This window comes from Triturus cristatus, chromosome 11, assembly GCF_964204655.1.
Source record: "Triturus cristatus chromosome 11, aTriCri1.1, whole genome shotgun sequence".
Taxonomy (NCBI): domain Eukaryota; kingdom Metazoa; phylum Chordata; class Amphibia; order Caudata; family Salamandridae; genus Triturus; species Triturus cristatus.
The window spans coordinates 738,194,758-738,207,686 of NC_140594.1; the positions used below are offsets into that span (position 1 = coordinate 738,194,758).

The window sequence follows — 12,929 nt, forward strand, 5'->3', positions numbered from 1 at the left end:
AGCTGTAGTTTTCTGCTGCTCGAGTAGATTTTTACTCGAGCGGCAGCTTTCTCAACGCGAACTGGTAGTTTCTCATCGCGAGCGGTCGCGAGCATACACGACCCCTCGCAATGAGAAACCTGACCTCGCGTTGGGAATCTCGCCGGGAGGTTTATTTTCCATGCTCGCGATCGTCAACTTGATGTTGCTGATCGCGAACAAGGAAAAAGTCTCGCCGGGATGTCATTTTGCTTGCTCGCAGTCGCCAACTTGACGTTGAGGACCGCGAGCAAGCAAAAAATGACCGCAGCACTACGCAACACTGTGCTACGTGCAGTTTGCGTAGTGCGAAGTAGCGCAAACTTCGCAAACTACGCGAGCGTAGTGTAGTGCTTCGCCCAGGCTTAGTTAATTGTGTTAGAGAATTTAAATGTGGTTCAACCAAATTTTCCTATTTTCTTTACTTTCAATCTTATGTAATTGATGAATCTTCAATAGAGTGGTTAATTCTTAATTTTATTTTTTTCATTGCATACATCAAGACATCGCAACACCTTCAGATTCAACCATTGGATTTAATGCATCAGGTACGGTGGTCAAGGAATGTGTTTTAATGGGATTTTGTTTGTATGTTTCACATTAAAACTGGATACCTTTTGAGCAGTGAAGACAGGATCATATAGTTTTTATATCTGATTTGCCTATTTTTAATAAAGCTAGATACCTTTTTAGAAGTGAAGACGTACAGGATCTGTTAGATATGGGAGTCTCTAGTTGGCAGAGGTAGATACCTTTGTCTCTGTAGGGACCCTTCTTCCTAGTCAGGGTAAGGGGCATACACTTCAAAAATAACCCCTGCTCACCCCCTTGGTAGCTTGGCAGTAGCAGACAGGCTTATCTCAGAGGCAGTGTGTAAAGCATTTGTGAACACATACAGTAATACAGTGAAAACACTACAAATGGACACCTCACCAGTTTAGAAAAATAAGCACTCTTTATCTAAACCAAACAAGACCAAAACGACAAAAATCCACAATACAGTAATAAAAATATGACTTTCAAATGGTAGAAATAGTTCAGTTCAAAGCAAATTGCAGATGCCACACTTTACTCACAAAGTACCTTGAATGTGTCGTGCATGCAAACAAAAAGGATCGTAGGGAAAGTGATGCGTCAGTTCCTTACACTCAGGGAAGGTGATGCATCAGTTCCTTGCTCAAGGAGAGGTGATGCGTCGGTTTCTTACTGCGTGGGGAGGTGATGCGTTGGTTTCTTACTGCGGTCCCCAATGATGCAACAGACTTGGCACCTCGATGTGATGCGACGATCTGGGATGTTGCGTGTGTTCTTGGAGCCACACGTCAGGGCTTGCGTCTGAATCAGTGCGGTGATCTCCGACTGCGGAGATTGGTGCACTCGATGCGGTGTGCGGCGATTTCTTGAGCCGCAGGCAGGTGCTGCGGTGATTTTTTCGGCGATGCGTCGGAAACTGGTGCAGATGTGTCACGCTTCTCGAAGTTGCATTCCAGTTCCCAGCAGCAAACAGCCTCCAGAGGTAACAACAGCAGTCACCTCTTAGCGCAGGTGAGAACTCCCTGCAAGGAAGTTCAGGGGAGCTGGTGGTGAAGTTTTTGTGTCCTTGTGACTTCAGAACAGGAGGCAAGCTCAGTTTAAAGCCCTTGGAGATCTTCCTCAAGCAGGGGACACAGCAAACATCAAAGTCCTCTTCCCTTTCCTTGGCAGAAAGTAGCCACTGCAGGCCAACCCTAAACAGCAAAAAAACACAGGGACAGTATTCCTCCTTAGTTTCTCCAGCTCATCTCCTTGGCAAAGATTCCTCTTGATTCCCAGAAGTGATCTAAAAGTCTGGGGTCTGGTCCCCTCTTTTTATACAGTAAAATCCTTTGTTATCTGGTGGCAGAGAAGCCCTGTGCTCAGGCAAAACCAGTTCTGTCCTCTCTGGTGCAGCTTCCTGGCAGGAGGTGGAGACAGCATTGTGGAAGGCAGGCCAGGCCCATTCAGGTGAAAGGAAATCTCCTCTCCCTACTCTAAATGCAGCCCAGGTCTATTCAGCTCAGGCCTGACACATCCAAACTCTCTGGAGCCACTGCACATCCCCAGCCCCTGTCACCCCAAAGCCAGACAGTCACATCCTGGCAGAGTCACACTGGACTGGATTGCTAAGCAAGAAAATACCTACTTTCTAAAAGTGGTATTTTCAAAGACAGAATTTAAAATCGCCCTCACTAAAAGATACATTTTAACATTCTGAGTTCAGGCATACTAAACTTTATTTTCCTACCTTGTTCCCATGGGTAGTTATGTTCATAAGATGTTATAAGCAAACTCCCCATTCTATCCTATGGTAACAGGTAACCTTGCAATAGTGAAAAACGAAATTGACAGTAATTTCACTATCGGGACATGCCACACTCACCAGGTCATGTCCTACCTTTCACATACAGTGCACTTTGCCCACAGGGGTACCTTGGGCCTACCTTAGGGATGACTAACATGTAGGAAATGGGAAGGTTAGGGCCTGGCAAGTGGGTGCACTTGCCAGGTCGACATGGCAGTACCAGACTGCATACAGACTCTGCAATGGCAGGCTTGAGTTACATTTACAGGCTGCTCATGTGGGTGGCACCCTCAGTGCTAGAGGCACACTAGCAGCATTTGATTTACAGGCCCTGGGCACAAACCGTGCAATGTACTAAGGACATGCCAGTAAATCAAATATGCCCATCATTGAATCACCAAGCCATAGTAACAGTTTACATGGAGATTATATGCACGTTAGCACTGATCAGCAGTGGTAAAGTGCCCAGAGTCATAAAACCAACAAAACAGGTCAGAAACAGAAGGCCAAAAAGCAAAATGTCTGGGGATAAACCCGCTGAACAAACCAGATCTAACAGGATCATATAGTTTATAAGTCTTATTTGCCTATTTGTGCACTGTTATTTAAAAGCTTAAACATTATAAAACAATGTTGATTACAGATCTGCTGTCTTTTCAGGCGCCATCCCCTAGTCCTAGTGATATGGTAAGGCCCTCATTATGAATGCCCCATTATATCCGATAGAGGTGATAACGGGAGTCACCGTCCCATCATAATTTCAGGACCCATGGTAACTCTATAGATCTGTTGTGTTCCACACGAGCCTGCACTTCCTACAAGGCAATTTCCTAATTTTAGGGTACCCTTAGTTTCCAGTGCTCCCAGTATACTTAACTCCAGACAGGCCTAATCGGCAGGTACTACTTCAGGAACCTTGTATTGAAGCTCTAGGAAGTTTACATTTATTATTCGCTGCTGGAGGAAATATTGAAACTAAAAGCATGTCTCAATCTCAATCTGGTTATTGGGAAATACACCATTGCACGGAAGTCCCCGGTCTATATGGCATTTATGGACTTGTCCTCAGCGTTCGACCTTGTTAAAAGGTCGAAGCTCTGGGCAATTCTTTTGGAATATGGCTTGGACGAACCTCTGGTACATTTCCTAGCGTACCTCCATAAAGACATTCAGGCGCATGTGCGGATCGGCATGGGTGGCGAGGTCTCAGGGGTCATCAAGGTAGGAAGGGGGGTCAGACAGGGTTGTGTCTTGGCCCCCCTCCTTTTTATTATTTACATTAATGGGCTGAACAATCTGCTTAAAACCTCAACCCATGACGTCCCCATGATTAATGGTAAAACTCTCCCTGTGCTATTATACGCAGATGATGCGGTCCTTATTGGCCGCACTCCGAACTCCCTGCGTAATTTAGTTCAGACTTTTGTTGAGTACATGGATAGCTTGGACCTATGTGTCAATTTTAATAAGTCATTTTTAATGTCCTGTGGTCCTGGGAAGCGACAGTTAAGTTCTATTGTAGTGGGTAGTCAGAAATTGACAAGTACACATACATTTCCCTATCTTGGTTTGGTCTTTGCTGCGAACGTCTCCTGGACTGAACATCTTGCTCACTCCAGGAGCAAGTTCTCAAAGGCCACCAACTCAATCCTTAGTCTTCCCCGTCCAAAGACCACTGGTGCTATACCGGCCATTTAAAACATTTTTAAACTACAGTGCGTCCTTGTGGCCACCTACGGGGCTGAGATTTGGGGCATTGCAAATTGTTCCTGCATCCGGCAGGAAGAAAATAGATTCTGCAGGAAACTTTTGGGCATCCCAATCTCTACCCCACAATACATTTGCCACAGAGAACTCAATCTTAATTTTATATCGGATTTTATATGCGCCCGTCCTGTCCTTTTTTGGCTATCGGTATGGAAGAACCATGCTGCCTCCCTCACTAGAGAGATTATTAATGACTGCCTTATGTGTGAGAAAGGGATGGAAATTCCTTGGCTGAGTGGAGTACATCAAAGCCTGTGCAGCGTTAATAAAGAAAGTATTTTCCAAAATCCAAATATAGCTGACACCGTGCCAAAAAAGGAGCTTAGAGATGCCCTTTACTTTTTATATAACACAGAAAGGATTGGCCTGGAATCCAAGAAATCTTCTGTTCGTAGTTACATGTCTATAGAACAGCAATATAATTCTCTACCTATCTATATCTCACCCTACGCATGAGCTATTGGGAAAGGAGCCTATTATTCCGCTTTAGAGCAGGAACTGTCAGATTTGCATTGTATTTCCCTCTCGGCTATCATCATAATCTTGATCATGTACCATGTCTTTGTGACAGGGTAAGTGGCCAATCAATTTTACATTTTTTATTTTTTTTGTAAGTATTACACAAAATATACTAAGTGGTTTTTACATCCATTTTTCAAAAAGAGAAGACCGTTTATTTTGAATAATGCTTACACATTTTTAGTTTCCCTGGCTGATGAAGAGCTGATCCGTCGCATAAGCACCTTTTTGAGAATTGCCACCAGAGCACATAAGACTATGCCCGATCCCTGACTTTTTACCCGATTGACTATCTCTGTGTAATTTCTAGCTGATATAATGTTTTATTAACAGTAAATTATTTATTTATTACCAATGAAGTTCTTTTTTTAATTTGTCATCAAACTTATCAAATGCTATAGTTATATTATTACAAATGTTTGATTATCGTGTACTGTCAATCCTTCATTTTGCTATTTATTTTTTGTTATGATGTTGTGCTTTTATGGGTATTAAGTTACCCGAATAAAGTTTATGAACTGAACTGAACTGAAACTAAAAGTGTTTGTTTGAATATAAAATAATAATTGTGTAAAGTAAAGCTGATTTGAGCAGGTATTAATTATTGATCATTATCAGACTGTGTTTTCCAATGGTAATGAACTACAAAAATATTAAAGCCCTTCAACTGCAGTGAAGTAGAATCAAAAAGTACTTTCAAAGTCCGAAACTACCTGTTTTAATACATATAAGTCACCCCTAAGGTCTTTCCTAGGTGCCCCAAGGGTAGGGTGCCTTGTCATAGAAAACAGGGACATTATAAAATATGTTTTTTATGCCATGGTAGGGTAAAAACAGCCAAAGTCTTTTTTCCCCATTGTAGTGCTGCTGGCTCCATTGACTAACATTGGAAGGTTTAGTAAACTTTAATAAAGTCTAACTTCTGATTGGAGTTAGCTAGCAAACAGATTCAAAGTATCAAATTAATAGTTACAATAAATCCAACAACTTGCCAAGGTCGGATTTATTATAACTTTTGGAGGAAAGTAGTTTTAGAACTTACTATCCTGAAGTTACCCAAAATTGCACTGTATAAGCATCTTCTGATTGGCCATCCTCTGACAGCCTGAGCCAAGCTGCTCCTGAGTAGGTGTGAAGAGGCCTGGGGCTGAAACAATACAGCCATTTGGTGGAAAGAGATTTGCTTCTTGCAGAAGAAAGGAGGCCGGGGAGATAAACTGAACTTCAAAGGTAGAACAACAGATATCACAGGACCCACGCCAAAAGCCACTTCCTTGATCCCCAGCCAGATGGGATCACCCCCTAATTAGATTAGGAGAGGGCTGGAAGGTGAGTGTAGGGAAATGTTAGCCACACCTGTGGGTTGGGTTAGCCTGACAGGCACTCCAAAGAGGGAATGTCTCCATTTTCATCTTTAGAGACTAGTTCCTTTTGGGTCAAAAATATGCCACACTTCCCAGGAAATGGTAATAGCAGAAGGTGGCAACTTAAACCCCATTGTTTGGGGTGTGCCCCCACTCTTGCCAGCCCAGAATGCCTAACGCAAGAACGGACTGTGCCTGTCTTAAAGGATTAGAAGTGGACTCCCTAAACAACAACAGGTATAAAAGTGCTGGTAGAAGCCACCTGTAACAGCCCAAATAGATAACTACTCCAGCTGATAAGATACACCTAGATTTTCCTGCTCTGCACAGGTGCACTGTGGGAGATTGAGTCCTAGCCCCCAGTGGCAATCCAGAGCTTCTGAACCCTTGGACAGTGCTAGAAGACACTTATATCCTCCAAAGGAACCAATAACCAACTGGACTACAGCTCCTGGACCCATCTGCAACAAGTTCCTGACCCCCAAGATGCACCTTTCAGGTCGTGGGCCCTTGGGTGGCTCTGTAGCCCTTAAAATCAAGGTTTTGGGCTCTTCGCTAACACGATCAGGCTCATTTGCATCGGAAACCTGCTGTAAGTTTGTCTCTTCACACAGCAAGTGTCCCTGCTCACGATTGCGAGGCTCCAGCCTGTCTGTCTGTGATGCCCAGCTGCTCTGCGCACCCCTCAGACCACTGTCAGCGACGCTCTCCTTGCTACCGGTGACCGTCTTCCCTGCAAACAGGACTCTTGGCACAATTATGGAGAAGGTAAAACTTCAAAAACAACAATTGATGGACAGAATGCAGAACAATGTCATACATTCACCCCAGTACAGAGATCTGGGCCTAAATCCATCGTTTATTTGCTCACCATGCCGTTCCAGTTTGAACCCAGCCATATGCAAATCAGTCTTGACCCTGTGCCTCATGGGAACAGTCCAGCCCGAACTGCCAAGCCAGGTCCTCCCTGGACTGGAAAAAGCATCCTAGAACCGGTTTCGGGGTTTCACCCCTCTTCAGCCAGGATAGCTTGATTCCAGAGCCATGGAGAGCAAGGGACCCACGTCTGGCCATACCCTTCCCACTCGGGGTGACAAATGCAAAAACAACAATTGATGGACAGAATGCAGAACAATGTCATACATTCATCCCAGTACAGAGATCTGGGCCTAAATCCATCGTTTTTTTGCTCACCATGCCGTTCCAGTTTGAACCCAGCCATATGCAAATCAGTCTTGACCCTGTGCCTCATGGGAACAGTCCAGCCCGAACTGCCAAGCCAGGTCCTCCCTGGACTGGAACCAAGCATCCTAGGACCGGTTTCGGGGTTTCACCCCTCTTGAGCCAGGATACCTTGATTCCAGTGGCATGGAGAGCAAGGGACCCACGTCTGGGCATACCTTTCCCACTCGGGGTGACAAATGCAAAAACAACAATTGATGGACAGAATGCAGAACAATGTCATACATTCACCCCAGTACAGAGATCTGGGCCTAAATCCATCGTTTTTTTGCTCACCATGCCGTTCCAGTTTGAACCCAGCCATATGCAAATCAGTCTTGACCCTGTGCCTCATGGGAACAGTCCAGCCCGAACTGCCAAGCCAGGTCCTCCCTGGACTGGAAACAAGCATCCTAGGACCGGTTTCGGGGTTTCACCCCTCTTCAGCCAGGATACCTTGATTCCAGTGGCATGGAGAGCAAGGGACCCACGTCTGGGCATACCCTTCCCACTCGGGGTGACAAATGCAAAAACAACAATTGATGGACAGAATGGTGAGCAGCCAAAATATCGAAACTAAAATATCTACCTACACAAATATCGAGTTTTTAATATCGATGGGACAGAATATCGATGTCAATAATATCTATGGACAGAATATCGATCCTAAGGTAAGTATTTTAATATCGATGTTAGTAATATCGAAGTTAGTAATATCGACATCAAATATATCGATTTTACTAATATTGATGTTACTAATATCGATATTTATATTATTGTTATGTATTTTATTATGTATTTAATATGTATGTGTTATATGTTTTTAGTTAAGTGTTCTACTGGTTTTAACATATATGTATACAATTTTTATATGTTAACAATGGTTTTTTAAGTCAATTTTGTGTTTTAGTACCGTAGCGGGTTGTGGGTTTATAGGGGAATAGGGTGGGAAGTAATTTAATTATATGGAATTAATTATACATTTTTAGGAATTATAAATTAATTTTAATTATTTTTTGCGTTTAAGTTCTGTAGCGGGTTGTGGGTTTATAGGGGAATAGGGTGGGAAGTAATTTAATTATATGGAATTAATTATACATTTTTAGGAATTATAAATTGATATTAATAAATTTTTGCGTTTAAGTTCTGTAGCGGGTTGTGGGTTTATTGGGGAATAGGGTGGGAAGTAATTTAATTGTAATTAATTAATAATTTATTTTCATTTATTGGTATTGATAATTATATTATTGTTAATTAAGTATTAATTGGTAATTAATTTGTATTAATTGGCAATTAGTTTTAATTAGTTGATTAATTGATAATTATGTTAAGTGTATTATTTTATTAGTGGAGTGTGTTGTGCGTTTATAGGGGAATAGTGTTGGAAGTAATTGAAATCTAATTAAGTAATTATTAAATTAGTTGTTGGGTATTGATAATGAATTAATTGGACAATAATTATTAATTGGTAAATATTTTAAATTATAATATTTTGGTTATGAAAAATAATTAATTGTTGATTAATGATTAATTGTGAATTAAATATAATTAAATATTATGCATTGATATTTCTAATTAATATATTAATAAGTAATTATTAATTGGTAATTAATGTGTAATATTTATTATTTTGGCGTATGAAAAATATTTAATAGTTCAATATTTTTTAATTGGTAATTAATGTTTCATAATTATTATTTTGCGGTATATATTTTTTTAAATGGTTAAATATATTTTAATTGGTATTTACTTTTTAATAATTCATATGTTTTTGGTTATGAAAAATATTTTATCGTTTAATATTTATTATTTGGTAATTGATATTTATTAATTATTATTTATTGGTATTTATTATTAATGTATTGTTAATTAATTATTCTTTGGTAGTTATGTTTGTAATAATTATTTATTGGTATTTGTAAATAATTTTGAGTTATTTAATAATTAAATCACTAATTATTTTAAATAATTATTTTATTTATAACTATGTTATTTTTAACTTCTACGCTATCCAACACTTTCCCCACTGTTGCACCCTCTGGAGTTGGAATAGTAAATTTTATCCCTACGCTATCCAACACTTTCCGTATTGTTGCATTCTCTGGAGTTGGAATAGTAATTTTTACCCCTACGCTATCCAACACTTTCCCTACTGTTGCACTCTCTGGAGAGGGAATAGTAATTTTTACCCCTACGCTATCCAACACTTTCCCTTCTGTTGCACTCTTTGGAGTTGGAATAGTAATTTTTACCCCGTCGCTATCCAACACTTTCCCTACTGTTGCACTCTGTGGAGTTGGAATAGTAATTTTTACCCCTACACTATCCAACACTTTCCCTACTGTTGCACTCTCTGGAGTGCGAATAGTAATTTTTACCCCTACGCTATCCAACACTTTCCCTACTGTTGCACTCTCTGGAGTTGGAATAGTAATTTTTACCCTTACACTATCCAACACTTTCCCTACTGTTGCACTCTCTGGAGTTGGAATAGTAATTTGTACCCCTACACTATCCAACACTTTCCCTACTGTTGCACTCTCTGGAGTTGGAATAGTAATTTTTACCCCTACGCTATCCAACACTTTCCCTACTGTTGCACTCTCTGGAGTGGGAATAGTAATTTTTTCCCCTTCGCTATCCAACATTTTCCCTACTGTTGCACTCTCTGGAGTTGGAATAGTAATTTTTAACCCTACACTATCCAACACTTTCCCTACTGTTGCACTCTCTGGAGTGGGAATAGTAATTTTTACCCCTACGCTATCCAACACTTTCCCTACTGTTGCACTCTCTGGAGTGGGAATAGTAATTTTTACCCCAACGCTATCCAACACTTTCCCTACTGTTGCAGTCTCTGGAGTGGGAATAGTAATTTTTACCCCTAGCCTATCCAACACTTTCCCTACTGTTGCACTCTGTGGAGTGGGAATAGTAATTTTTACCCCTACGCTATTCAACACTTTCCCTACTGTTGCACTCTGTGGAGTTGGAATAGTAATTTTTACCCCTACGCTATCCAACACTTTCCCTACTGTTGCACTCTCTGGAGTTGGAATAGTAATTTTTACCCCTCCGCTATCCAACACTTTCCCTACTGTTGCACTCTCTGGAGTGGGAATAGTAATTTTTACCCCTACGCTATCCAACACTTTCCCTATTGTTACACTCCCTGGAGTGGAAATAGTAATTTTTAGCTCTACGCTATCCAACATTTTCTTTACTGTTTATTTTTGGAGCTGGAATAGTAGTTTTATTGTCGGTGCTATTTAATATATTTTGTATTATTTTAGCTAATGTAATATATAATTAATTTTAACAATATTCAAATTAAATGTAATTTTTTAAATGTGTTATATATAATTATTTACTTTTTATTCATGTTATTGTTTTATGTGTATGATGTATTTGTAATTTATAATAATTTTTAACAAGTTATAAGTTATTAAAACAATTATTAAAATGTATTATTAAGTAAGTATATATATTATATATTATATGTATATGTTTAATTAATGTTTTATTACATTATATATATTAATTATTAATTTTAAACATTATAACATATATTTAATTATGTTTCTTTTATTTATAAGTATTATTTGGTTTATTTTACATATTTTTTTTAACTAAAAAATACTTTCTATTTTTAATAACGATATTTTTGACATTCTATATTTTATTTTCGATATTTTTGTACTTACCATGTTGTAGATAGGATCTCGATATTCTTGTCATCGATATTTTTGTGTCGATATTTTTGTAGGTCGATTTTCTGTCCGTCGATATTCTGTCAGACATTCGGACAGAATGCAGAACAATGTCATACATTCACCCCTGTACCGAGATCTGGACCTAAATCCATCGTTTTTTTGCTCACCATGCCGTTCCAGTTTGAACCTAGTGATATGCAAATCAGTCTTGACCCAGTGCCTCATGGGAACAGTCCAGCCCGAACTGCCAAGCCAGGTCCTCCCTGGACTGGAAACAAGCATCCTATTGCCGGTTTTGGGGTTTTACCCCTCTTTAGCCAGGATAGCTTGATTCCAGTGGCATGGAGAGCAAGGGACCCACGTCTGGGCATACCCTTCCCACTCGGGGTGACAAATGTAAAAACAACAATTGATGGACAGAATGCAGAACAATGTCATACATTCACCCCAGTACAGAGATCTGGGCCTAAATCCATCGTTTTTTAGCTCACCATGCCGTTCCAGTTTGAACCCAGCCATATGCAAATCAGTCTTGACCCTGTGCCTAGGTGTGAGTGTTTGATTGGTGCTGATGCTCCGTCCATCACCACCCCCTTTTGTACCGCTCTGTTCACCATAAGTTGGCAGGGTATGCTCAGATGTGAGTCCCTTGCTCACTTTGCCACTGGATTCAAGCAAGCCTGGCTGAAGACGGCTGAAATGCCAGAAACTGGTCCTAGGAAGCTTGTTTCCGGTCCAGGGAAGGCATGGCTTGGCAGTACGGGCTGGACTGTTCCCATGAGGCACAGGGTCAGACTGATTTGCATATGGCCATGTCTGAACTGGGGTGGCAGAGTGGGCCAAAGAACGGTGATGGATCAAACCCAGATCTGTTGACTGGGTGTGAGTGTTTGATTGGTTCTGATGCTCCGTCCATCACCACACCCTTTTGTACCGAAGGTAAAACTTCAACAGGACTTACCTGGGATTGTATTCGACCTGCACTCCATCAAGGTCAGCTTGAACATTCAGATTTAACCCGGTCCAGCGCGGCCAGATAGCTGTGGTGCTGCTTTATGCTTTGAGGCGCTATACTGCAATTTCATCCTTAAAAATTCATATCTCTGGTTCTTTATGTTGGATGTTTGTCGTTTTGGTGTCATTTTCAAGATAGAAATATTCCATATTTTCATAAAGTGGTGTCGGGTTTTTATTCTGTTGTGTCTTTTAATTATTTAGTCTTTTGGTGATATTAAGTGCTTTACACACCTGTCTCCTACGTTAAGCCTGACTGCTCATCTGCCAAGCTACCAAGGGTTGACCAAGGATTATTTTATTAAGACTTGACTGTACCGTATTAGTGATTGTGGTATTATTACAACTGTAGGTACCTACCTGCACCTACTAGTAACTCATCTTCCTACACTAAGGATATCAGACTTACGCAATTTACTGTGCAAAATTAGCACCTATATATCATGCTGTAGGTATTATTCTAGCTGGTCATGAAACTGACAAAATATTACGACACTAACCTACTTGGACCAGTGACATGAGATGCCACTCCAAAAACTGTCATCTTGATTGAAATGGTAGTGCATAAAACAAACGGTCTTTCTGTCTGTCAAACAATTAACTCCTGATAGAGCATTTCCTATGGCACTGGATGAACCTCTGATTAGTTATCTTTCAGTTGGAATTTTCATCTTTTAACCAGATATCTCAAACACCCTTTCATCCACATGTTTGATTGCCACATACAACATTAGCAATTCATACAGGGTTGATTCCAAAAGCTTTTAAGAAATAATCTTTAACTTACTTCTGGAAAGGTTGGAAGTTACATATCGTTAACCAAGATGTCTTAAAAGGCAGAGATGTATAACATATACTTGATGAAAGTCCAAAATGTCTATGTTACTTTTGCTGCTTGGAAGTTTGACACATGGAAGTATGGCCAATGGAAGTGTTTATGTCAGTAAGTACTAAGAGATATAACCACAGAAAAGGGAACTGTAAGGAGTGAAC

At 40.3% G+C, this 12,929-nt stretch overlaps 1 protein-coding gene across 8 annotated transcripts in view; it reads left to right on the top strand.

Annotated features, from left to right (window-relative positions):
* Window positions 1-12,929, top strand: part of DOCK10 (dedicator of cytokinesis 10) — a 1,791,775-nt gene that overhangs the window by 1,363,617 nt on the left and 415,229 nt on the right. For all 8 annotated transcript variants that reach the window (XM_085634396.1, XM_085634392.1, XM_085634394.1 and 5 more), the window contains exon 31: window positions 522-566. In XM_085634396.1, coding sequence (XP_085490522.1) covers window positions 522-566 — 45 coding nt within the window. The remainder of the gene's footprint in view (window positions 1-521; window positions 567-12,929) is intronic.